We start from the raw sequence: 26,684 nt of genomic DNA, 5'->3' as shown, positions 1-26,684 counted from the left end.
TATGTGGTGCAGCTGCAGAGATCCTGTTAAAATCTGAGCTGCAAGTGCCCCATTGCTCATTGGGGAAGTGAATCTGTTGGAATCACACTCCACATGGGTACTTCTGCCATAGCTCTGCAGCCTTCGCTCTGGCTATTGTACCTCATGGAATGGCTCCTTAACTCAGTTTTAAGTAATATGTAACCTGAATATTGATGCCAGGATTTTTCCATGTCTCTTTGTAAAAAGGTAAAACCCATGAACTTCACTGATTGTGTTCAACAGTAAGTAAATATCTTTTTAAAAATCTTATGATTGCATTCCATGTTCAGCAGTGGAGGGTAAGAGGATGCAAGATTGACATCCCAGGGTTGAGTGCTGCTGGGAACAGAAAGATGCTTGTTTGCTATGAATATGGGAAGGCATTTTTCAGATGTGTTATATTTCAGTGAGTTAAAAGGTCAAATCCAGTCCTGCTACAATCCTATTGGTAGATATTTTGGGAAAACTTTTTTGCAGAAAATGAGAACTGCAAACCATGCTGTTGAAAAGTGGATTCTCCAGGATTAATGTCACTAACAATGTCACTGGTTTCATGATCATCATAAGCCAAGTTAGGTTTGTGCTGCCTTCAGAAAGGACAGTTTCCCTATCACTTCACTGTTCTTCATCCTAATGAGTATCAACCCATCTACCCCACTGACAGCTAATCCTTCTTCCCCTTTCCCACAAATGAATTAATCCTTTCTTATAGTCATCAGCCAGATCAGCAGGCCGATTCAGTTCACTGCTCAGCCCTGCAGGGCAGAGAGAGGGGAGTGGGAGAATCCCCTTGTCCTCTGGCTGAAGCCAGCTGTGAAGAGCACGCTGAGAATTGATGGAGGTGCTGCTGAGACGCAGGGGTGGCACAGGGCTGCAGTAAGTGGCTGCTCTTGGAGCAGATGGGCCAAGGCACGTGGCAGCTATGGCACATGAATCCAGGTGGCTTTGCCAGTGAGAGACAGCAAGTAACAAACAAGCAAAATCACAGTTCACATTAAGAGTAAGGCGTAAGATGCAAGGATTATATTGGATTTAGTAGGCTGGGTGGGATAATAGCTGAAAAACTAGAAAGCATTTACAAGCAGAATGAAAGACGTGGAGAATTTTCTTACCGAGATTTTGTCATATGTGTCAAACATCTGGTGTTCAGAAACACCCAAACTCAAAACTAAATGAAGGTAATATGAGGAAGCACTTTGGGTTTGACCTTTTGGATTAATTCCTGACCCAGACCCATCTATTCCAATACAATGCCACTAAACTATCCAGTGAGCTCTCAGGCTATAAATGAATCAAAATGAATCTGAGGCCCTATTATGTGGAAATGTCATTTCTGATAGGATATCCTATTTTTCTTTTGAAATTGGCCCCTATTGCTTTAACATTACAAAGGCAGCCTATTAAGTGGGAGCTATGGGAAAATCCTTCCTGGTAGGATTACTAATTATCTGAACTTAAAATGTAACCCTGTTCGAACTTTATTGCTTTTATACACTTCAGGCTTCTTTTGAAGGTGGTTGTCTTATGAGGGAATGTACTAAATATTCTGCATTGGCAATTGACATTTCTTAAAAAAGAAAGTACTAGTGAAGGTTTTCCTCTACAATTATATAATTTTTTTAAACAAACATGACTTTCTTGGCACTGTCTCTTTGTGGCAATGAATGAGCTGCACTGTGCTACGCTTTGGGTTTATTTGACACTCCTCTCAGCTACTTGTCTTCAACCAGCCAAATGAAGATGGGAACTCCACCACCATGTTAAATATCTAGCACAGTAATTAAACATGCCCCCCCACCTGTCAGTTTCAGTAGTATCTGATTATAGAAACATTAGTAAAATCCATGTTGTTTATAATAATGATAAATATATATGCAGTTCTGGAGCCCTTTGTCCCAGTCCATCTGGGAATACTTCTTTCTCTGTGTAACACAAAGAGTTAGTCCATTATTATGGCTCCAGATTCAGCTCATATTTCATAGGGAAGTAAATCCAGAATCACTTTATTGACACTGATAAAACAGATGGCTAAACCCTAGCTAAACAGAACTGTAATTATATCTGCGGTGTTAGAGGTGAAGGTATGTTATTAAAACATTTCCCTCTTTGCTTTGAATAATGTGTAGGTCTTGCAAAATGTAAGGATCACAATGACAATATCAAATGCCTCCACTCCATCTTCTTTCTGGGAAAAAGTATATGGTGCAAAAGGGAATATGGGCAGAACTACGGGGAGCTGCTAATTAGCCATTATAGGATTCTATTAATCTCTGCAATCGACTGAAAGAATTATAGTCATTGAAGTCTGTTTACTTTAAGATGGAAAGAAGGCTTAACCAAAGCCTTTGGGCTGACGATAGTGCAAGGAAAAGCAGATTCTGTGTGCATCTGGCTGCATCTGTTGGCTTTCTTGGAGAAGGTCACAGCCATCTTCAGGTACGGTCAGAGCAGATGCCATTCCAGAGTGCTGAGGATGTTGGCACGTATTTACCAGAGGTCTGGCAATTTGCCGGTGGCTAAGCATGCATGGAGCCAGCTAAGGTAATCTGTGTTTCTGGGTGGGAGTTTGGAGTTGGAGGTTGTGAATAGGAAAATGAAGGCCCAGATTACTTTTAACACTCTCCTGTTCCATTGGTTAATGTAAAAGGCTGTATCTCATTTGCAACTGCTTTCTTGTCCTACCACCCTGCCCATCCCCTCAGGGCTGTGCCTGTCCCAGTCCGTAGGACCACGTTATCCCACCAGTTTGAAAACTGGAAACCATAAACGATTTTTTGAGTTCCTAACAGTCATGGTTCTGACTTTAATCTTCCTAATAGGTAATAATTACATTTGCTGCAACATGTTTTTCCGGAGTTTATGGGCAACTTCATTTCCCCCTTACCCAGTGAGTTGATATCTCAACAGTATTTCCTATTTAATTTATTTAACATGTAATTGTTGCCCATGTTATCAAATAGGGTGGAAACTTATTGGGTTTAAGGCTCCTGGACAGAATAGGAATGAAAATGCAGAAGAGGAAAAAGGGAGAAGAAATGCTAAAGGACAGAGAACAACTCAGAAGTGAAGTAGCAGTGGCTGTAAAGGTGGAGACACACTGCCACCATGCAGTGACAATGATAAAAAGAAAACTAACCATACTTTGCCATGGATCTCTGGTGCAGACCCATCCTTGAAATTGGTGGCAATTCAATGGACTGGAGAGCACGTTATCTCTAATGTATTTTTTGGCTCACAGATCACAATTAAAATTAAATTCTGCCTTCTGCAAAACTAAATTGGACACACCGGTCTGCTGCAGTGAATCCTTGATCTCGGTTGGTCTCAGTTGAGCTAGACTATGCAAAGAAAAAAAAATTATAACTGTGGAACTTTTCTTGTGAGACTATATGAAATTGCTATCATAGCACAAGCTATTTTTGAGGAAATCTAGGATGTATAGGTTACTTTTCAGGAGAGGAAATAGTTTTACAGGTTCTTGCTATTGAATTCTGTTCCTATAGATCATTCAATTCAAGTGTCTTGGCTGCAAAAATATTAATACAAATGTTGTTATGAGATGATGGTATTCTCAATATTACATAGAATAAATGTTATCACTTAAATATTTTAAAATGCCAGCATTTCTGCAGGCTGCAGCTTTTTGCTAAGAGGAACATACACTTGTCAAATCTTTTGAATTCTGTATTATTCAGTAAACGAGCATGTGGTTAATTAAAGTAGCATTACTATACTGTGAGGTGACCAGATTGCAAACATATCTTTAACAATTGGCCCTTGTAAATAAAATAGAAGAAAGCTGATTGAGATCTGAAAATGTCAATAGATGCAAAAAGTCACCTTAGAGTGTTACCTGATAAAATAAAGGAGAGAAGTAATGACATGGTCAATATTAACTGCCATCAGCTGGAAAGAAATCAGATTGTCAGGGATCTATAAAATTCTTGCCAAACTAGAACCTCATTTACACATACAGATCTTCATACCCTTTGCTAAGAAAAGCGTATGTGACAGCTTAGAGGTTTTAGCTGCCAAAGATCTTTCACTCTGAATACAGTAAATGTCACATCTATTTATTTATCGTTAAATTTTGCTAAGTATCTGTAGAAATATTTGGATTTTTTCTATCATAATGTAGATGTTTAAAAGGAAAAGAATCCAGATTATAATGCAGCTGTAGCACCAAACCATATGGCTGCTAAATGGGAGCAAAAATACACCACTGAATTACTTGGAGTAAACATAAACTGGATGCAATCTTCAGAAGAATATTAAATGGAATATATAAATACGAGAGTATTGCCATAAAATCATGCAATCAGACAATAGTAGCCATCAGGCAATAGATTATTTCACATGCTGAAAGTAATCACAGTTGTATAGCGATTTGCATTTTCTAAATGCCAGACTGAAAATATTAACTGGTGAATCTTGGCAAGCACAGTGTTTCTGCCAACTGCAGTGGTGGTTGTAACAATATCTAGGTCTTCTTTTTGAGAGAGAGAGAGAAATAGAGAAATAGATAAGTAAGGCAGCTATCCTACACCTCAGCTTTATTAGAATCTGCCCAGGGTCCCAGGTGCTCGAAACAGTCTTGTTTGTCTTTAATTCAGTTAAAGCTTTCCACTTCTTTAAGGAAATGTCTATGGGTGATTTATTGGTATATTGGATGGAATTTGCACTGTGCTGAGCAAGAACAAATGGTCCAGTGGAATACATATTCAGTGTTATGAACAGGGTCTGGCATGAGAGAGAACTCAAATTAGTGTGGCTGTTGTGTTTGCCTGTTCTTGTGCTCAGAAGCAGTTCCATGATAACTGACTGAATTCTGCATCATTGTATGAAAGGGAAAAAGTTAATAACTTTGGTGAGAAAGGCTTGTGCGTCTGCTCAGCCTGGCAAAAAGAGTAATTGTCAACTCTGCTTTCGTGTTTTGGGTCTCTTCTGTTCTTTTTATGCAATATGGAAGAAGAGGAGGCCTCTCCATCCTATCCAGAGCCATCTTCAGACTGTGAACAAGAGCTAAATGATCCTTGAACTTCAATTGGACTTTGTAAATTAACATTCCAGGGAACAGGCTCTCAGTATTCGTAACTGTGGTGCTTAGAATTGGAAACACAATATAAAATGTTTACCTCAAAATTGGCCAAAATCATCAAGATTTCTATTACTGCGTATTGAACTAGCTCTGCCCCTGGGAACTCAGATCCAAGTGCTATCAAGTGAAGACTTCCTCCCCTGAAGTTTTATGTATGAGACAAAGAGCAACTCTGAATCTCTCTCTTTTTTTTTTCCTACAGATGATATGGAAGCAATTCCAGTCAAGCAGTTTGTTAAACACATCAGTGAGCTGTATTCTAATAACCAGCATGGGTTCTCAGAAGACTTTGAGGTACGATTTAATGATCCACCAATAAAATGTTGTTTTCCTAAAGTTAATTGTGTATTAATAATTAGGGACCGTGTGACATCTGTGTGAGGCTGTCATGTCAGGTAAATGCAGTGCTCAAATGTATCAGGAGAAACAGGATAATACCAATTTGCTAACAGCTATGAACAGTATGGGACTGGACATTTACAGATGCTTTCTAACCACCACAGATTTGGTGCCTTTAAGGGGGAACCCTCCCAAGCTTTTATTAAATAGGAAAAGCTGCCTGCAAGCCCCCAGAAACAACATAAAGATACAAACAGTTGTTTTGAACTCCAGGTTTTTCTTACAATGTACGGATTGTTTTATTTTTCTTGGTCCAGAATTTGCTCCTCTCAGTCACACTGAAAACTCCAAAAGTAGTAAAATAGTGCTTACAATGAGTAAAAGTTATAGAATTTAGTCTTGTATGAAAACCCAAGCTGTGGGTCAGTTCCTTGTTCATGCTCTGTTCAGGAAAGATTGCTATTAAAGTCATTGGTTATTTGGTTCCAGTAAAACCAAGGAGAAAGGATTTGGGGTTTAGTTGGCGGTAGTTATTTAATCTGACTATTTTAAAATTTACATCTTTTTACCTGTGTAGGACAGATTCTGACCTATAAATCTGCTGTCATTTGGAGGCAATTCCAATTTTGTGAAAGTAGTTTTCCACCTCTGGGTTACCAAACCCATATTATGCAAGTATGGTAAGCACCAAGCAGCATGAGGACAGGCTGTGGAGTCAGGCTTTTCCTTCACTCAGTCTACTTGCAGTCACTGCTGAACTTTTGGAAGTACCAAGAAGCAGGAGGAGCCCCAGGAAATTACATGGAGCTGCTCTCCTGGCTTCCCCACCAGCAAAAGGAGCTGTGCTTGCGTGCTGCATGTGAATCAGAGAGGCAGCTGTGCTTACAAACAAGGCAGTGAACCAAAATAGGTGGCCTTATATCTACAGCTTCTTTGCTTACTGCAGTGTAAAGACAAGACTGCATGCAGGAATTGTTTTTAATGGGATCATTTAAAACGTTTATTGTTGCTGTTTGGTTACTGTCTATAAAGAGTGGCTGCTTTGTCTGATGCCCAAAAAACGTTGTGTAAGTTAGAAACATTTTGTATTCATGAGGAAGGCAAATGTGTAAGGTGTTAAAGTGATTTAGTTCAATTGACTGCTGGCTGGATGGCTGAGCAGGAATATTGAGGCATTTAACAATGTTGATGGTATTCAGGACAAACATTTATTCTCCAGAGAGTAGAATTTGATCAGGATGATCAAATGCGACTCACTCTTCTCAATTATTTATGAATTGCGACCCCAATGCTATTCATCACAGCTGGGTTTTACACCACTTAATTATTCAAAATAATCAGCAACACATCTGTAAACTTGGTCTGGCTTTAAGCAGGCTTTGCTTCAGCTGTCGCAAAATCACTGCTATTAACAAATGTTGGACACCTTCCGCCCGTGTTTTAGCAAAGAAAAACACTGCTCTAATAGCCTTATTTTTTCCCTTCCTCCTGGAGTTCCCTGCTGCGAGTGCCGTGCTGTGGCAGCCAGTCGAGGAGAGCTTTGGCCAATTACTCCTGTTCTGGGGAGCACAGGGTCCCCTCCGAAGGGAAGTTATACTCCTCCAGCTGCACTTTGTGCGCCAAATTCTATTCTCCGTGCTGGCTTAAAACCTGGAGCATCTGCTTTGAAGTCAGTATAGCTACTCCAGATGTATCTCTCCATAGCTGAGGTCTCAGCTTCCTAGAGTAAATGAAATCTCCTCTTAGAGTAAGGAGGAATAGGAACAAGGCGACCTCTGTCTGGGATAAACCATCCAGCTCCCTTTCACTGGTGATGTTCTGCCGTGCTGATGCCTCATGGGCCTGATTTGAAACCCAGGATCTTTCACAGAGCCATGGGTAAAATGTTTCTCAAGTGCCCAGACTGACTCAAGAGATCAGAATCCCAGTTTTGAGAGTGGCTGAGGGATAGCAGAGTCCAAGATCACGTTTACACAGCGGCTGTTGAAGTGGCTGGGGTTGTAACCTCTCACATACGGTCAGATCCAGCCTTGGTCCGTGTGCTAGAGTTGTATCTGCCAGCTACAGTGAGGACTTAGCTGTTGTTTTGTGGAGAAACAATAAGATTCCAGGTGAAAGAGGAAATCCGGTGTTACGGGGCTGCTGGCCTTGCATGGAAAGCACCACAGCCATATCATGCCTTCATGCCTGGGAAACTTCTGAAAAGAGGTAATGGATTCTGCAGTCATACAGGCTTTTTACAAAATAAATATGCTTTTTACATCTAAAAGGAAGAGAGAAGAGGATGGCAAGGAGATGCTGAAAAAAATGTGATCGATACTGCAGAATAAATAAATCTCCCCAAAGGTAGACAGTGCATGAGATTTTTGTTAAAGGAAAAAAGGATCAAAAATCTCCTCAGAAATTTCCATGGGAGGAGGTTTAAGGTAGAAGCTGCAAAAGGAAAACACTAAGCTAGGCACTCACATACTCTGCCTCCATTTGTTTGTTGTTAGATTTTGGTGTAAGTATCTTCCTGTGTTTTTGGCAGTATGTTGTGGGCTATATTGAGTTGGCTTTTACATGAAGAAGATTCCTTTGAAAGTAAATTGTGTGAATACTCCCTCCTCCTCTTAAATTGAGCTGTAATTACAGCTAAATATTTTGTGAATGTGCTTAGGAAGCGTTTTATATGCAGAGGAAAAAAGGACTTTGAACTCACAAATCTTTCCTTGGAAAGTACATCTAAAATGAATCCTTATTCCCTTTGGGTAATCACAGTGCAAGTAGCCAGCTTTATTGTCTGGTGATAGCTGGGATTTCTTGTATATACAGAATTGTTGAGATTTCCTTTGAGTCCCATGAATTTTCAATTTTTGATATAAATTAGAAATATAGGACCCGATATAATGCTGAACAACAAATAGCTTTTTTAAAATGAAGTCCATGATCCTGCACCACCAGTGCTGGTCTCTGACATAGCTCTTTGTATTCAACCTTGGAATTTGTTCAGTACTAGAGTGAAAAAAGTTCAGGGAAGGTTTTTGGCTTGCTCGCAGGTAGCTCCAGCACTGTCTTGTTATGGCATACAGGTTGAGGTACCACATTTTTACAGGGCAGCACTGGGGCAGGGTTTGAGGGCAAGACTGAACAGAGATTGAGAGGCTTCCCAAGCCAGAGATTGTTATCTCCTCCTTGTCTAGCCAGAGACTTTCTTGGCATCATTACGTTTAGCAGTCTTTGAGAGACCTTTCTTCCTTAAATTTCTAACTGCCTCTTGAACCCTTTTTGGCTTTTGGACTTGTCCAGAGTGTCCCATGGCAATGAATTCTACAATTTGTTCAATAAGAACAGGCTTCTTTTTGCTTTTACCTCACGACCTAATAACTTCTCTTGATGCCTCCTAGTTTTTGCATTACAAAGTACATCCCCATTTACTTAAATGCTTCACATGACTCTGTCTGCCTCCATATTCCCCCTTAATAATCCATTTTCAAATCTGAAGAAGCCTGAACTATTCACTTAGGTTGTTGGAGGAAGCCATTCCAGACTTATGACGATTTGTTCCCTCTGTGCCTTTTTTTCTTCCTTTACCATATCCTTTTCAAGATGGAAAGGCCAAAACTGTGCACGGTATTTAATGTGTCGCTTTACTGCTGAGTTCTGCGTGAGCACAGTGATGTTTTCAGTTTGGTTTTCCATTTCTTTCCTTCCTCCTAACATCCTATCTGGTTTTTAACAACTACTGAGCACTCAGCTGACACCTCCAGCAAACCATCGGCTGTGACCCCAAAGGTCTCATCACTGAATGGCAATAGCAAATTGGGAACCTGTCAGCATGTGTAGTCAGTTAGGGTTGTTTTTCCCAAGTACATCACTTTGCATTTATCAGCACTGGATTGCAGTTGCCATTTTACCACTTGGCCACTCAGTGTTGCAAGATGGTTCTGCTTCCCTTCACAAACAGCTTTTGTTCTAATTACCCTGAGTAATTTTGGATCGTAAACACACTTTGTCTCCTCTGCAGCCCATTTATGGATAGATTAGGTCCCGTAAGGTCCCACCAGTGAAAGCTTAACACTGAAAATTCCTGGACAGGTGAGACCCACCTCTCACCTGTTCATGCACAAGGCGAGTTCTCTTTTTGCGCCAAGACAGATCAGTTTTTTAAGTAGTATTTTCTGAGAGGCCCTTACACACTTTTTGAAAATTGATACGCTGCTCTCTGCTAGACGGTCTATAGACTTTTTCAGGGGCCTCTCCCCAGTGTGTTAGAGGCATTCACTAGCTCTGCTGGCTTCTATTACAGTGTCTAGCAGTTTGTCCCACAGAGAATCAGATGTAGTGGGCTGCAGCGCCTGAAACCCCTTCCAGATTTCATTTTAAAAACTGATCTCACATTTGTCATCCTCAATTCCCCTGATAGCCTGACTATATAGGACATGTGCCCTCCAAATTCCTGTATTAAAAACAGTGTGAAGTGCAACCTCCCACAGTAAAGCTTTTCACTCCCTCCCCCTGGCCAGTTATTGGAATAACACAGTAAGTTTTTTTGAGTAATCATGTCCTCTTGCTCTGAGAAAGGAACACTAAACCAAGAAATCACCTTCCGTCCCCAAAGCTAACTGTGAGTTTTTATAGTTTAATGCAGTATTTGGATTTTTGAGATCAGACAATTTTATTTCCCTCCTCTGTAATTCTGGGGCGGGTCAGTCAGTGCTGCTGCGGGAGCGATTAGAGTGGGTGAATGCAATCTCCACAGACCTCTCCTGCCCGTGGCCGTGTGAGTGTAATGATTCATTGCCAATTTGGAGTCTGAACAGGCTCGCTGAACTTGGAGGCAGGCTGTCTAGCTCCCTCATCACATAAATTGAAAATATCTTTATACTCCAGTGACACCTTCTTCTAAATGTCCTGAAATGTAAGAAAATAATATAAATCTGTATTTTCAGCAGTGTGGCAGGGATTTGCTAACGTTATTCTCATGGTTGCTGCTGGTCAGGGAAAGGGTCACTGGCTCTTTTTAACCAGTGACCTCAGAATGTTATTTCCTAGCAAAGGGCTGCATTGAAGGCAGATAACGCTGCACTTTGCACATTTCTTGAGACACTAAAAACCCCGTGTAGTTATATTGACTTCCTTTACAGATTAGACACAGCTCACACCAGACATATGCTTCCAGCTGCATTTACACCAAGGAATTTGGCAGTAGAAGGATGCCATTTGAAAAGCATGCTGCTAGCAGGCAATACTGCATTGGGAATGGTTTATAACCCTAGCCCAAAATTGCCGTAATTGAAGGTGTTCTCAGCCTGTACGTTGCTGTACTGAAACCAGAGGGAAGCAGCACTGAAGAAGCTGGAGGAGGAAGGATTGCTGCAGAATAGGGCTTTCCTGCAGCTCTCAATTCTTGTCTCAGCGCTTCACCTACCCTCAAAAATGGGCATTGTGAATTAAGAGATAAAGATGAAGAGAAGCAATAAAAGAAGTTCAGATATATGGACTTTCTGTTATTAATCACATGTACCTACAGCCATTCCCAAGGTTTCTGCCTGGAAGTCCTGCTTGGAGGAGCCATTGCATGGGCAGTGCAAGGTTTTGGTCAGACTCTGGCACTTCCCTGCCTAATGAAGGGCAGGATACCACAAGCAAACAGTCCTCCACCGTCCTCTCCTCTTTCATGCATTTACAGGAATTTTAAGATATCTCTTTATGTTATTCCCGTGCTGAGTCCTTTTGGTTTGTTTATTTTCGCCTTCTTTCTAGGCTGTCCCCAGCTCACCTCTCTCTTGAGTGCCGCCAGAGAGTTTATACTGATGCTAAATTATCTCAGAAATCTACACTGTTCCTGTGAGATATCTTCAAATACTGTCTGCAGTCTCTGTTGGTATGCTGTCTTCGTGTTTGCTGTGATAAAACAAACAGCAAGAGCACTACCACAGAATTCCTGTAATTTGGGATTAAAATAATAGATCAAAACTGATTTTAGGGGTGGATGAACTAGCCGCTTTCATGCTGAAAAATATCACGTTAATATCAAAGCAGAGCTGTGGATCTTCTCTAATTTAGTCCCTCAGATGAGGATCCTTTCTTTGTTCGTGATTCCTCCTCATTGCTATTCATAGGCTTTCACAGTTCAGCCCCTGCCAGGACATCAGCCTGAAGTAATGGGAAACAACAGCAGCGCTGCGTTAAGGCCGAATCAAGAGACCGAGTTCCTGCTCAGTCACTGTAGCAAAAATTCTTGCTTGGAACCTTATATTGCCAGCAAGACACTGGAGCAGTTTGATTTTACACTTAAATGGAAATTCTTTGAAGTTTAGAAGAAACTAATCTGTAACTTGTTTCAGAAAGGCAATTATACCGGGTCGTTAAACCTGGGTGTATCAAATTCCAATTAGCATTAGCATGGACAATATAATTAAAAGGTAAATTAGCCATAATAGCATAGACTAGAACACTTTTTACAGTAACTAACGGTCAATTGAAACCATGTACTTTGGTTTCTTGGGTTGTCAATGATAAGTTGAAAGGACAGAATAAGAGCCTGTACTCATTCATCCTGGGACAGTAATGCGTTCTGCAAAGTTAAACATGAGAAGCAGCAGTGTGCAAGCCAGCTGCCGTTAAGATCAGTGTAAGAGACCAAGCAGGATTAAGGAAAGCCAAAGGAAATACTCCAGAGCTGAAAAATTTATGGATGAATTATGGATGTGGTGATATGGACACTATCGGTCCTACTCCAAGGTGCCAGTAGCAGTTTGGTGTTAATTGTGAGAGGAATTTGTTTAGGCTGCAGTGAGCAGCCTGGGGTCAGCCTTGACCTGGTGACCTGCCTATAAAGGCAGATGGTAATAATAATGCAATCATGGTGATGTTTTTAAGTGCAAATGAAGGACTTGGTAGGCAGTGACGTTTAGAAATCCCGTGGTGTTCATTGCATAAGCCATAGAAAATGCCGGGAAAGTAAATATGTGATACACATAAATGTGGAAAAATGGTAAAATTAAGATGGTGACATTAGGCGACTTTCTCCGGGGTGTTATTTATTAGCACCAGGCTATCCTCTTCTGCCAAGGGGCAAATAATACTCTGAACAGAGGCACAGGTAACAGGCGGCAACTTGTCTTGTCTTCTTGCAGCATTTCGTGCATTGATGAAAGGCAACCAGCTCAGCTTTAATAACAAAGGAATGTTAACTTATGCCTTACTGTCTGGTGGGGGGAGCTGTGGTTAGTAATTTTTGGTTATAATTTGGAGAGATGAGCCCAGGAGAGTAGGAGAGCATGGAAAGCCACACTCTGCTCTCAACCCCATCTCTCCATCCTGCCCAGCCAAACACTGTCAGTGGCCAGCGTGGAGCTGGAGGATGTCCTCACACCCCTTCTCGTTGGACTGCTGCAGTGTCCCAAAGCCTTGGCTGTGCCCTGGCCTGGAGGGGTGGGCTAAAGATTTTTTTTAAAAGACAAAAATAGTGGAAGCGTATTGGCAAGGGGGAGGCTTTTCTTCAGCAGTCCCTTTCCACTGTGCTTTTGCAGTGTGCAGACATGGAAATCCACCATTACAGCAGCTTCCCAGAGTATTAAAAAGCATTTAGAATGCTGTGTGTTAAGAAAAGCTGTTTTCAGATCATCAGCTCTCACAGAGTCAGACCTCCTTTTCCACTGCTGTGTTTTTCACCGTCTTAGCTTAATCTTCCTGTTCTATTAGCTTTATATTGGCCAGCTGGGAACATGTACAGTCGAGGAAACAGTCACCATCAACATAAAAAGGTTAATTAAAATGATTAACCTTACCAACAATTCCCTTATGGAAAAATCCTATAGAATTCAATAGAAAATGATACATTTACTATGTAGTATTTAAACTGTCAGAAAAAATTCTTTAGCAGGGAGGTAATTCCCTATTAAATTCTCTAACTTTTCAAAGTATTCTCCACAGAACATTATTGGATTAATCTATATTAAATTCTACAGCATTTGGCATAAATTTTTCAATACCAATAACTTCTAAAAAGAATTTTGTAGTGATACAGGGATGTGGGGTTTGACGTGAGGTTTTTCAGCAGCAGGGAGGGTGTTTTTTAGGAGCTACCTATAATAGTACAGCAGTGATGCTGCATGATTTCTAAATGCAAAAATAGGTAAAACAAAATTACATTAAATCAACATAACATGTAAATATTGCTGCTTTTCCAGTTATGTCCTAGGCTGAACTGATCCTGCCCATTGTGTAATCAGAAGTCTCTTTCTTACTGGAGCTGACAGGCAGAATTAGGGGAAGCGCACACTTTAATATGTTTTTTTTTCTTATTTGTGATAGAAGTGGAACTATGAAAATTCTATTAGGGCCAGCTGAGAGTTTTGCTTGATTCCTCTTTGTCTTTGCTCAGCTTGTCTCCTTGAGCACAGTATGTTTCTCCCTACGGAGGGTCGGGGAAGACAGAGAGAAGCAATTGTTATTTGGGAGTGTCATGTGGATATAAAAGCTATAAAATGTTCAAGGTTTTAGTATACTTTGCACTTTTAAAATGTAAATGTTGGGGAAGATATCAAAATTGCTATGCAAGTCCTTTGTGAAATGTCTGCATAATGCTGAACTCTTACATCTGCTGTTTGTATAGCATTTCTTGTGATAATTTTTCTTTGTCACTTAGCTCGTGATCTTTGTAGCAGCTGTGAGCTCCTAATGACTTTCCCTCTCAGGTTCTATGCTGTTATTTTTAAAGTCTGAAGTACAAAGTAATTTGGCACTTCCTCACATATCCTTAGGGGAAATTGGTTCTGTTTGATGCAATTTCTGGGATTCACAAAAGATTTGAATAAATATATTTTCTTCCACAACTTTGTAAACTCCAAATACTGATATTTTTTTTTTTTTTTTTTTTTTACAAAAAGGTGTCTCTACATGAAGAATATTTATGCTAGTGATAAAATGGGGGTTCACTTTTTCAGGAAGATTGTAGTTAAATTGATAACAAAAAAAGGTATCTTGGAGATGGAATCACACGAGTGATTCAGTTTATGAGGCAGTCTCTGAAGGAGACTAAGGATGGTCTGGCCAAAGGGAATGGCTGCTTCTCTCTAAAGTCAGAGAGAAGACCCTCTATTGCCCTGTTTCAGTAGCCCTGTACTCTGTCGTTGAACACAGTAAGGGGTGGGTTGAGAACTAAAAAAATCCATGGGAGTTAGGTATCTAACCTACAGCCTTAACTAGACAGAAATCTGCATTTCTGGCTTCATAAACACCTTGGCAAGCCTGGCTACTCTCTGCTTTGTAAATGTATATATACGTGGATACAACCTTTTATCATTTCCACTGTATTCTGGGCTGTTAATCAGCATCCAAGCAGTGATATTTAAGCACTCACTGTTATCTTCAGAGATCTATTTTATTTATATTTTACAAAAGGCATCTCTCTGCAGAGAACTAACAAAAGGTCAGTGCCAAATGTAAATGTCAGAAACCCCATTTTGAGAGGTTATGAGCAGATAAGTTGTCCAACAGTCAAAAGTCTTCTGTTGAAATGTTTTTTGTGCTTAGTTTCTTACACTGCACTGGCCACTCTTGCCCCTGAGGGAGCCTCTCTTCCCTCCCCAAGGGAGGTGCAGGAGATGCAGTGCAGGAGGTGGTGGACTGGTGGTCAGAGGGGACAGTCAGCCCTCAGGGTGCTCAAAGAGCGTCTGTCCCCAGGTCTGTGGAGAGATGAATAGCTGTGCACCAGGGGCAACTCTCAGGGCTCAGTGTGAGCAAACCGTGGTAAACAGGGCGATGCTGAAAGGCTTTGTGTTTAACCCAGCAGTTAAGGTACTGATACTTTAAACATTGTTTCTGTGAGCTGTTGCAGAAAGAAAAAAAGGCAAATCAATTTTTTTTTTTGGACTGATGCATTTTCCATTTGAATAATTTTTATGCCCAGGAAGTGCAGCGCTGTACGGCCGACATGAACATCACTGCAGAGCATTCCAACCACCCCGACAACAAGCACAAGAACAGATACATCAACATCCTGGCCTGTAAGTAACCACTGGCCTAAGCACGGTGAATCAACCCAAAAAGACACTGTCCTCTCACAGGGTGTCTGTGTGTGGCCTGGGACAGGCAGGTGGCTCCAGGTTACATCATTACACAGTCATTAATAAACATGAGAAAGTGTGGCTGGGAGGTCATTTCTCCTCTAAAGGCATTGGATGTTTTGACAACTTCTCTGGAGCCAGGATTTCACTCCGTCTTTAGTTTTGAAATGTTTTGCAGTTTCATGTGTAGTTTTAGAAGTAGCAGTTTCGTATGAAATGTTGTGGAGGAATAACTGGGATCAATTGCTGATCAGAGCTCTTCTGCCTGCTAATGCCTGAAAACTGGCCTAAGGGAAGTGCATGGTGGAGCAAAGAGTTTTACTGATGATTCCTGGGATTACCTTACAATCCCAAAGGTGCTAAATCTTGCAGAGTGTATCTGCTGTATTTCAAACTGCCTCAGCTGTGTGTAGGACTTGGACAAACAGTGATCTTTGTAGCACAGAGCAGGCTTTGCCTGTATCCCTCTGAGAACTGCAAATCTGGACTCTGCTCCAGAATGCAAATTATTGCATGTCTGGGATGGAAGTGCAGTAACTTTTTCCATGTTGTTCTCTAATGTTGCATGGATCACAGATGCAGCAGTCACTGTGGTTTAGGAACAGAAATGGAGAGCCACTGGTAGAAAGTTCACAATGTTCATAAACGTAGCAATAAATGGCACAGGAAGGAAATACATGTCTAAGAGATTCTCATAAGCAGTCAAGGTGCCAGCTGAGGATCAATTCCCAGACCTGTGAAAGGCTTTCTGTGTGGCCTTGGGCAAGGACATTCCTTGAGCTTGTCCCAGCTGTCATTTTAGACATGGATGCCTGGTCCCTCTAGGCACAGAGATGTGCCATTGGAGGAGAATTGGAGCAGGCACTCCAGTCCTCTAGATTGTCCTTGGAGGAAAGTCTTTCTGCTGGTCCTCAAGGAAGGGAACTGAAACCACAGCCTCCATGCTTAAAGTTGGCTCATGTGTCTCATCCCTGCATGAGTTGGCAGTACCACCCAGCCCAGTGCCTCTGCCTGGGAACAGAAGGACTGAGATTTCTTTCTGCTTTAAGACAAAGTCAAGTGATTGGGCAAAACAAAAAGAGGAGCTACAGATCATGACCTAAGTCTATCCTGGTGGTGTGATGATGGTGGTGAAGGAGTGAGGACATCCACTCATCTCCCAGAGACAGAAGAGCTGTCTGAGCCCAGCACTGAGGGAGGATGATGAGCCAAGCAGAGGCAGCTTTGCCTGCCAGAGCTGTGCTCGTGTCTCTGCACGGCATTACAGCTCTGTGGGGTGCCCTGGCTCTCTGACCACACTACTCTGTGTGATGTGGATCATCCTAGAGTTGTGCTCCTGAGGCTCCAATGTTCTTTAAAGAGAATCTGTTACAGCATGAACCATGTACTTGTAAGGATGTGAAGACTGATGACCAGCTATCATGAGCAGGTGACCAAGAACACATGCTCCCATCTCCCTCCTAACTCCAATCCAAGGCTGATCTCTTCTGTGTATTAGTAGGGGCTACCCCAATACCCAGGAAATGGGATGTTTGCCTGCAGTTCTGCCACATGTTTCCCTAATGCTTCTCTGCTCTGTTTTTTATCCTGCAGATGATCACAGCAGGGTGAAGTTAAGGCCTTTACCGGGGAAAGATTCTAAGCACAGTGACTACATTAATGCTAATTACGTCGATGTAAGTTGCTTTAATTGTTTTTATCTTCTCTACCATTGAGTCCTTCCACAAGGAGGAAGTATTGCCATTTGTGAAGTGATTGTGTTTTTCAGCTTCACCTGATAATTTTGCTATGAATTCCTCGCTATTCGGAATAAGAAAAGCACCTTCCTTTGTTACTTTTAAAATATTAATATGTCTGCCATGATATTGCTTTCATCTCACTTGGCATTATGGTTTTCTTTGAAGGGTTACAACAAAGCAAAAGCCTACATTGCTACCCAGGGACCTTTAAAGTCTACCTTTGAAGATTTCTGGAGGATGATTTGGGAACAAAATACTGGAATCATTGTCATGATCACAAACCTTGTTGAAAAAGGAAGAGTAAGAGATTTTCTACTTTGTTAGCAGTTGCTCCTTAACACCTCCCTGAATCACCTGGGCAGAATTTGTTTTTAAATGGCTTGGGTTGATGCATATTGATGCATAACACGTAACTAACATTACAGAGGGGTACATAGCTCGCCATTATTTTACTTTTTTTAAAAAGCTCTAAACACAAACGCAAAGCAGCAGCTCAAACCCTCAGCCAACCCACCCGACTGTGTCTTTGTTCAGAGGAAATGCGATCAGTACTGGCCGACAGAGAACAGCGAGGAGTACGGAAACATCATCGTCACGCTGAAGAGCACAAACGTCCACGCCTGCTACACCCTGCGCCGCTTCACCGTCAGGAACACGAAGATGAAAAAGGTGAGTTCTCATCCAGGTGCCTGCTGGCATCTGTGGGATGAAAGGCACACCGGAGCAAAACCCAGGGTTTTCTTAGGCAACTTGAAGGGGCGGGTGGGTGGGAAATAAGTAAGCAAAGCCAGGATTGCAAGGATCCTGGTGAAAGGTTCAGCCTGTATTTCTTTTTCTCTAGTTCACTGCTGCTTTGGTGTCACGGTTATTGCTGTTACTACCTGTTCCCACATGTATTTTTCCTTGAACTCTGTCTCCACCTAGCAGGAGGCAAAGCTGCAGAAGATTTCTTCTGTCAGAGTCCACCACTATCTCAGCTGAGCAAGCCAGAAGGGACTGATCATATTTCTGTGCTTCTTTTCCCTCATCTCCTCCTCCTCTCTGCACACACTTTGCACACAGGGTCAGAAAGGGAACCCCAAGGGGCGGCAGAATGAGAGAACGGTTATTCAGTATCACTACACGCAGTGGCCCGACATGGGTGTGCCCGAGTACGCGCTGCCCGTGCTCACCTTCGTCAGGAGATCCTCCGCAGCCAGGACCCCGGACATGGGACCAGTGGTGGTGCACTGCAGGTATGATGGCCGTGACTAAACACCTCAAGGCAAGCACACCTGGTGCACAGTGTGTGCTCTTTCATGCCAGCTAACGGCAACACCGTGAGTTACTAACACAGGAGGAGTGTGCCAGCCCTGTGGGGTGCAGGTACACGTGACCTTGCTTTGCCTGCATCTTAAGACAGCTCCAATGCAAAAGCTTCCCAGTTGGCACAGCGTTTTGCTAATGCCATGATACTGGGCTCCCAAATGTTGTACTGGTGTGGTTGTGAAGTTCCTTAGTTGAAGCTTGTTTGTATCCTGTCCGTTCAGGGCATGGACAGGACAGGATCACCTCTGCTGGGAGCCAACCATGTGAACACATGGACACCTGGGCATGCCACTGCCACTGAACCACACTCACACTCACCAGCACTTGCAGTCAGAACAATACATCAGTCAATAAATTAGTTCAGGGATGTGGTCTTCATCACTGTGTGTGAGGGGGCTGCACAGCACCACAGCGAAGGGGAGAGGATGATGGGGGTTACAGCTCCTTCCTGAGCAGAAATTGAGACTTTCTGAAGAGCTCCCCTCTCCGTTGGGCCCAGGACCACTCTCTTCCCTTGCAAAGGAGTCCTGCAAGCATCAGCCCCTTCTCATGCCTTCCCACAGTGCTGGTACCACTTGCATTTCCAGCTCCACTGGAATGCTCCTCACTCCTCACAGCCTGGAGTGACCTTGACAGTCCAGGATAGTAGCTTGGCAGAGGCTGGATCTCTATATGGCTTCTTCCAGCCAACTCCAGTAACAGCAGCAGTTGTTGACAGGAGCCAAGTGTGAACAGCCAGTGTGAAGTCCAGGACGATGGCAGCCTCATCCTGACGCTGCTGGCACAGGTGTGATGGCTTGTGTTGTGTTCATCCTCATCTTGCACCACAGAAATATCCACAGAAGGGAGGAAATATATACCTAGTAATATTCCCAGAAAACCAGATTATTTTGCTGAGAAACTTTAGTGGTTGAAGCTAGCAGGGAAATGAATGTCTGTGAACAGGAATATTGCTTAATTCTGTTCTGGTGTTACTTTTGCATTTGTTTTCATCTAACTGTATTACATGGGTTTCTCTTAATGTTTTCTGTAGTGCTGGTGTTGGCAGGACTGGTACCTACATTGTGATAGACAGTATGCTGCAACAAATAAAAGACAAAAGCACAGTTAATGTCCTGGGTTTCCTGAAACATATCAGGACACAGCGCAACTACCTCGTCCAGACAGAGGTAAAAATTGCAGCAGGGTTGAATTTAAAGTCATGCTCATTTTTATGTTGTAATCAAAAAGAAAATAGATTTTTCCAGTTACATCCCTGTAAAAATTTAATGCATTACTGGCATTTTTTTGCACTAGAATGCCTCTTTTTTAAACCAGAAACTTCAGATTTTGCTTTAGACTCATTCCTAGCTGTGCTGTTTATAAATGTTTATTCTAGGTTTGGCAGTATTTGCGTGGGTGGTTTGTTTTGCACACCCTTTCCTTTAGTGTGCTCTACTCCTTTAGTCAAAACCAGCTGTTTAGGTTATTCCAGGTGCCCGCCTGACATGCTGATATTTTTCTAGGAGCAGTACATTTTTATTCATGATGCCTTGTTGGAAGCCATCCTTGGGAAGGAGACTGAAGTGTCTGCAAACCAGCTGCATAGTTATGTTAACAGCATCCTCATACCTGGCATAGGAGGGAAGACACGACTAGAAAAACAGTTCAAGGTAAGGCTTATTGCTGCCATGCAGAGGGATCTAATTTACCTACTGTCTTTGGCATGGCCTGTCTTCACTGTCAGTTGTTATGGATGAGGAATCAAAACAGAACACTTGATTAGCACAACTTGAGAAGTTCAGTCCTCTACAGTCTTAGCTATGCTGCTGGAAATCAGTGCTAACACTCCTCAGTCAGAGATGAGAAGAGGGACATGGACACAAGTTTGGACTGTGCTGCTGGTCAACCTTTTCCCAAGGGGGCTTGGATGTTCCCAAGTCAGTGGTTATCCTGGCTGGAAGTCAGATTAGAATCTAATCAGGAGATTAGATTCTTTACACCACCTACTATTTCAGCACTGTAGATAAAGACTTAAAAATGTTATAAGACCAGGAAGCACAACATGGCTTTCTCATTGCCAATAACTACACTTGCTGCGTTTCCCTGCTATGTCATAGCTACTTTCTTCCAGGCCAAAGTAATTTTTTTTGCCCTGATCTCTTATTTGAAACGTAAGATTTTTTGATTGCATTTTATTTGAAAGCATTTTAAAGTATTTTGTGAGACTTATTATCATAAAGAGATTGTAAGTGACATCTGTTTTCACAGCTAAACTCACTCAGTTAATACCTACCCAACAACTACCTAAGGAACCAAAACTGTTAAAATACACCAAGTGCCAAGCTATTAAAAAAATGAACAGGCTCTTCTCTGAATTCACTTGTAGAAGTCTCAGTATTTCTCCATTAGTCAAGACATTCCAGATGCTTAATTACTAAATTAAAGAAGCACACACACACAAAATGCAGTAGGAGATTTCTTATTTCAAAAAAGAGTTGCACTTCTACAAATGATTCTAAATTATATGTATCAATTATATGTTTTCTGATGGCTTGTGACAAAGTTTCACAACCCTAAGTGCCATTTATAGAAATTGCTTTCTCTGCCAACATTGCACAGGTTTAGAAACCCCCATAACTTCTAAGGGGGCTTATGCCAGTGCATAGATGAGTTGAGTGCTGACCTGTTTAGAATGTATTTAAAACTGGGATGTGACCAGCAACAATTATTGTATCTTTCTCTTCTTTCTGCTGCTACCAGAGAGGTAGCAGAAGATAACTTGTGCTCATGCCATGGTACAGCAAGTTACATTCAACCATCTCAGAGTGAAATTACACTGAGTAACGAGTTGCTAAGGCAGGAGATGAGAAAGCCACCTTTACTTGCTTTGCTCTGGTAGAGTTTTCTCATGCACTGGGGGAATATTCAAATACAAATCTGCCTCCCTGACTTTTCTTTGTGCTTCCAAACATCCCAGAATGAACATGGCAGACCAGAGAATGTAGCCCATGGCCTCAGATCTCAGATGGCAGTGTGGTGGGTTCCCCAAAGGCCTGGCAGAAAAAGACATTCTGCAGGAATGATCTGGCTTTTATTTTAGAGGAGTGGGGAAAAAAAAAAAAGAAAAACAAACCATAAAAGTTCTGTTGTTCTGTTTTGTTAGCTTTTCTTCCTTGAGACCTGCTTCTGACTGAACATATCTGCAAGTCTTTGAAATATGTTCTCAAAGATAACGAAACTTAGTGTTCTGTGAAAATGCTTTTTGATGGAACTTCATTTTCAGGATGTTTCGAAGCTGAGAGCTGCAGAGATCTTTTTATCCATTAAACATGTTGTATGAAAAGAATTGTTTCCATTGGCATCTTGAGTACTTTAAATAAGTTTAACAATGCAGTTTATTCTTCTACTAATGCGTCTTCGCAGGAGTTGGCAAAGAAACCTCCTCTCTTCATTTAGTGTGCTCTGAGGACTGACTTACTACTTTATTCTCTTTCAGCTGGTTACACAGTGTAATGCAAAATACGTGGAATGCTTCAGTGCTCAGAAAGACTGCAACAAAGAGAAGAACAGGAACTCATCAGTCGTGCCGTGTAAGATCACATCTTCAGTTTGATTACTGCCTAGCATAACTTTTTGTACCGAATTCTCCTGGTGTTATGCATGAAAAGGCATAGCCAGTAGGAAGGGGAAATGTAATCTTTTGTTCAGTCCAAGCTGTCTTGTCTTTCGGTATTACCCTGATGAAACTGAACAAAAGGAGATAGTTGCAGTGTCAGCCAGATATACTGTCCAAGTGAAATGTTAATTTGAAGTGCTTAAGAATTTGAATAATTGGGTAGGGGATAAATCTATGGAATACTGAGAGATTACTTTGATACCGCTCCCAGCTCCGGTGAGATCTCCCAGAGTGATTGGCACAAGTTGTTTGTAATTCAGCTACTGCACTCAATTTCACTGTGTGAGCCACCCAGATTTGAGGGTATTTAGTGCCTGAGGACACTTTCACAGTCATTAATATGGAATCTGTGCGTGGCTGTCAAGCAGCATGAATTTGCACCAGACCAAGCACGGACACAACGTCAATGCCCATGACATTACCCAGAGTACAGGACAGAGGACAGATGATAGCCAAGCCAGCACAAAGGAACAGTGGCACAGACACAGTCCATCATGAAGTTTGTTAATAAAAGTGGAAGTCATCAGAATATATCTTAAAAACAGATGTGAATGGGGCAGAAATAATCTGTATGGCTTTGCCCTTTGGGTCATGCAGCTGCAATGATTCCAGCTGGGCTTTTGGGGCCTGTCACAGGGTTTGAGGATGATGTTGAACTCAGCCTTTAAACACACAGGAGTGTGGATTTGCTGAAGAGCACACACACGATGCTGGGTGGTTCCCCATTAGGGAAGGGGTTTGTCTCTGGAGGTTCTCTCACCCCGTGAATGATGGCAGTGCTGCCGGAAAACAAAATAAATCAGCTGGGTTTGTGTGCTGCTGGAGACAAATGGAACACTACAGTCAGGAATTACCTGAAATCCCCTGTTATCACTGCATATACTGTTATTTGGTAATTCAGCCTGCTGTGAAAATCTTTGCTATAGTAAAATTTGATTCCTGAAATTACTTTGTCCTTGTGGGAATATTGTGCAACATTCTCTTTTATATCCTGTGTTAGCAGGCAGTGCTTTAACGCAGTTAAAGTGCTGGCCTGCTCCTGCGGGAGATGGGAGCTGCACACTGTTTGGTTTGTTAACAGCTGAGAAATTCTTACTTTCTGCATTGTGCCATGACCAGACTTTGATCTTTATTCCTTTTTTTTTTTTCCCCTCTATGTTGTTTTTTTTTTTTATGTTATAGCTGAGCGTGCTAGAGTGGGCTTGGCACCGCTGCCTGGAATGAAGGGAACAGATTACATTAATGCCTCTTATATCATGGTGAGGAAGCCAACACCTAATTACAAAGTAAAATCAATTCTAAGGTGCTAAATACCAGATGCCTATAATTGTCTTAATTCTGTATGTAATGGCTGTGTATTAACAGATGAGATTTTAACACCTTCCCCATAATGTAAAGCTATTAACCGTGCTTTATTAAAGATTCTTGCCTAAAAAATTAATTACAAGATGCATTTAGATGAGATATGTATTTCTGTGAGATACAGTCAAATAAACGCTGGGATTTAGAGCAAATTAAGACAATAAGGACTCTGCAGAATGGAAATAGAGTTAAGTATAGCCTGTGTGAAAATACTAGGGAATACAACGAAATAGGGTCATTATGTGTCCCCCGAAGATGAAATTAATGCTTTAGAAGTATTGAAGGCAGTAAGTAACTGTGTGTTTGTTTTGCTTCAAAAGGGCTACTACAGGAGTAACGAGTTCATCATAACACAACATCCACTGCCACATACAACTAAAGATTTCTGGCGAATGATCTGGGATCACAATGCGCAGATCATTGTCATGCTGCCGGACAACCAGAGCCTGGTGAGTTGCCCGTGTCCCTCCCGACGTGGCACCACAGTCACAGCCCAGCTGGGCACTTGGGTACCTGCTGTGACTGTGTTCTGGTTGAAACCAAAGCCAGTTTTTGAGCCACCCTCTCAGACTTTGCCATAAGCTTGTTACAAAAAGGTAAGTTCCAAGGCGTGGGGGAAGGTTCTTTTGCCATCTCCTTCTGCACTCACCCCTGGGAAAGACATCCTGGGCTGGATGGACCACAGTGCTTGCAGGCAGCTGACAATCTATGTGATGCTCCTGAGGCAGGATGCAAGGCATTGAGGGCACTGAGAGGCTGGGGTTATGGGCACGGGCTTTGAGAGGAGCAGAAATGGAGGCAGGGACAGTAGATAATTGCTTGTTTGCCTGTGGGCTTAAGCCTCAGGCCATGCAAGATTATGGTTGTGGAAGGCTACAAATGCTATATTTAATGAAAGTAAAAAGCAAACACGTATGTTAATTTAAGTGGAAATAATGCATCAGAGAGAGTAAGGAGACACAGGTGAAGTGCTAATCACTACTTCCAGATTTACCAGCACGTCTCAAGAGGGCGTGTTGAAAAGGATTAAGAGCTAAACGGTTCGCTTTTTCATGCACGCATCACTGAGGTGAATAGACAATTGTAGCTGAAAGTGGAAGAGAAACCACCTTCATTACAGCAGGAAAATAGCAGTCATGAGGGGCTACTAAAGAGGCAGCAGTCAATATGTTGCTTGTGTGCAGGGCGATGAAAGGGATTGCAGGCACTGCGAGGCGAGGAGCGTTCAGAGAAATCCGATCGAATCGGAAAGCACTAATGAAATGAAAGTGTGTCAGGTGGAAATGAAGAGGCTGATCTTGTCTCCACAAGTACATGAAATAGCTCTGCAGAACAATAGTGATTAAAGGGTAAAGGCTGGGCTTGCCAACATCCCTGCTTTCACCTTCACCATTCCCAGAGTGGAGACCGGCCAGCAAGGCAGCAGCAGCCTAACACCAGCTCAGTGGTCAGTGCGGGATGTGTTGGCTGGCAAGGAGGGGTGGCACAGGACTGAAACAGGTGCTGAATTGTCTTGCCAAGGGACAACACAATAGTGCAAAGTACCTGCTGCATGAAGACCTGTCAGGTGGCAGGACAGGTCCCTTCCCTGGCACTCAGTGATATTACTCTGCTTCCCAGTGCCTCTGGGAATTGTCAGGGCACTCAGAGGACTTAGGACATAATGTCACATTTACAGAATAAACATCAACAGCTCAAATCTCAGCAGTACCTTGCATGTCATGTGCACCAAAGCTCTGGACCCACAGCAATACACCTGGTTTTAGAGGCGTGTGCGTGGCCACAGCGGGTTGACGTGGGTTCAGAGTTCATGCCTTTTCATGAGTGAAAGATGAGTTGTCCAGAGACACAGGCATGCTCTGAGCACGCAGCCAGAGCAGCTTCTGTGCTTACCCTGCAGGGACATAGACCTCTGAAGCCAGGAGGAGAAACAGACTTTGCATGTATGTGGTGACAGACCATAATTTCCTCTCTCTGCAGCAAATTAGGAATTCACAGTTATTTTTTAAAGAGCAGCTTTGACAGGATGTTACCTACATCCTGTCAGTCAGACTACTTCAGCACTGAGCTTCTTCCACCCTTCACAGTCTCGCTGAGATTTTACAGTGTCCCTTCAGTAGAGGTGTTTTGCTGGAGAACTTCCATTAAGTTAAGCCAATGTTTTTTTTCAAGGCTAAGAATATTTGTGTTTCTTCCTTCCTCTTCACTCCTCCACTCGCTCCTAAAAATTCAAGCCCTACATAAGTATCCATCAATCTTCTACCTAGACCTGATCCACAGAGCTTGAGTTTGGGATTAGACTGCAATAAACACAAATTAAAAATAATGTCATTAATTTTTAAAGGTCAATGAGTTTTTTCTAAACAAATATCTGACTTTCAGGGAAAACTGTAGGCAAGAGGCAGTAAAGCCTGGGATACAATATAAAGGTTAAGTATGAATGAGCTAAGATAACCATTTCCCTATGAAACCAATTAAAAAGTAGATGTTACCTTTTTGGACACACAAAGGGAGGATCTGGCAGGCTTCCTGCCTACTGTAACAGTAAATTTGTTTTAGACAGAAATGGTTTGTAAAGGTCAGCTCCTGATCATCTCTATTTATCAAACCAGTTTTTTGATCCACTGGATTTTTCAGTTGCACACAAGGTATCAAAGGCTGCAATAATGTGTTGTTTCATTTCTCCAGGCAGAAGATGAGTTTGTGTACTGGCCAAGTCGCGAGGAATCCATGAACTGTGAGGCCTTTACTGTGACCCTTATCAGCAAAGACAGACTGTGCCTCTCTAACGAAGAGCAAATTATCATCCATGACTTTATCCTTGAAGCTACCCAGGTAAAATAAACCTCCAAATGTGGGTCTTTGCTTTTCACCCAAATTACGTTGATGTCATTTAAATGAGGAAGGAGAATAGTTCAGAAACACTTTTGAGAAGGATTTACTTGTAAATGCGTGTGCATGCATCTTGTTCTCGGAGGAAAGGGATTCTCACTGAATCCTTCTCCCTCTTACATCCTTTACCTCCCTCCAGGCACATTCCTCTAGCTAGTAAGATTGTAGTATTAACTGTTTGTCTTTCTTTACAGTGAAGACACGTGATTTCA

General features: G+C 42.1%; 1 protein-coding gene across 1 annotated transcript in view; it reads left to right on the top strand.

The window, feature by feature from the left end:
- Window positions 1–26,684, top strand: part of PTPRG (protein tyrosine phosphatase receptor type G) — a 395,341-nt gene that overhangs the window by 358,800 nt on the left and 9,857 nt on the right. The window contains exons 15-26 of the mRNA XM_050312873.1: window positions 5,322–5,413; window positions 15,357–15,453; window positions 17,107–17,189; window positions 17,418–17,552; window positions 17,787–17,921; window positions 18,315–18,487; window positions 19,594–19,729; window positions 20,066–20,212; window positions 22,039–22,132; window positions 23,401–23,477; window positions 23,901–24,029; window positions 26,269–26,415. Coding sequence (XP_050168830.1) covers window positions 5,322–5,413; window positions 15,357–15,453; window positions 17,107–17,189; window positions 17,418–17,552; window positions 17,787–17,921; window positions 18,315–18,487; window positions 19,594–19,729; window positions 20,066–20,212; window positions 22,039–22,132; window positions 23,401–23,477; window positions 23,901–24,029; window positions 26,269–26,415 — 1,445 coding nt within the window. The remainder of the gene's footprint in view (window positions 1–5,321; window positions 5,414–15,356; window positions 15,454–17,106; window positions 17,190–17,417; window positions 17,553–17,786; window positions 17,922–18,314; window positions 18,488–19,593; window positions 19,730–20,065; window positions 20,213–22,038; window positions 22,133–23,400; window positions 23,478–23,900; window positions 24,030–26,268; window positions 26,416–26,684) is intronic.

Source organism: Myiozetetes cayanensis, unplaced genomic scaffold, assembly GCF_022539395.1.
Source record: "Myiozetetes cayanensis isolate MyiCay16 unplaced genomic scaffold, myiCay2020 scf18, whole genome shotgun sequence".
NCBI lineage: Eukaryota > Metazoa > Chordata > Aves > Passeriformes > Tyrannidae > Myiozetetes > Myiozetetes cayanensis.
This window is presented reverse-complemented; position numbering and strand designations above follow the sequence as displayed.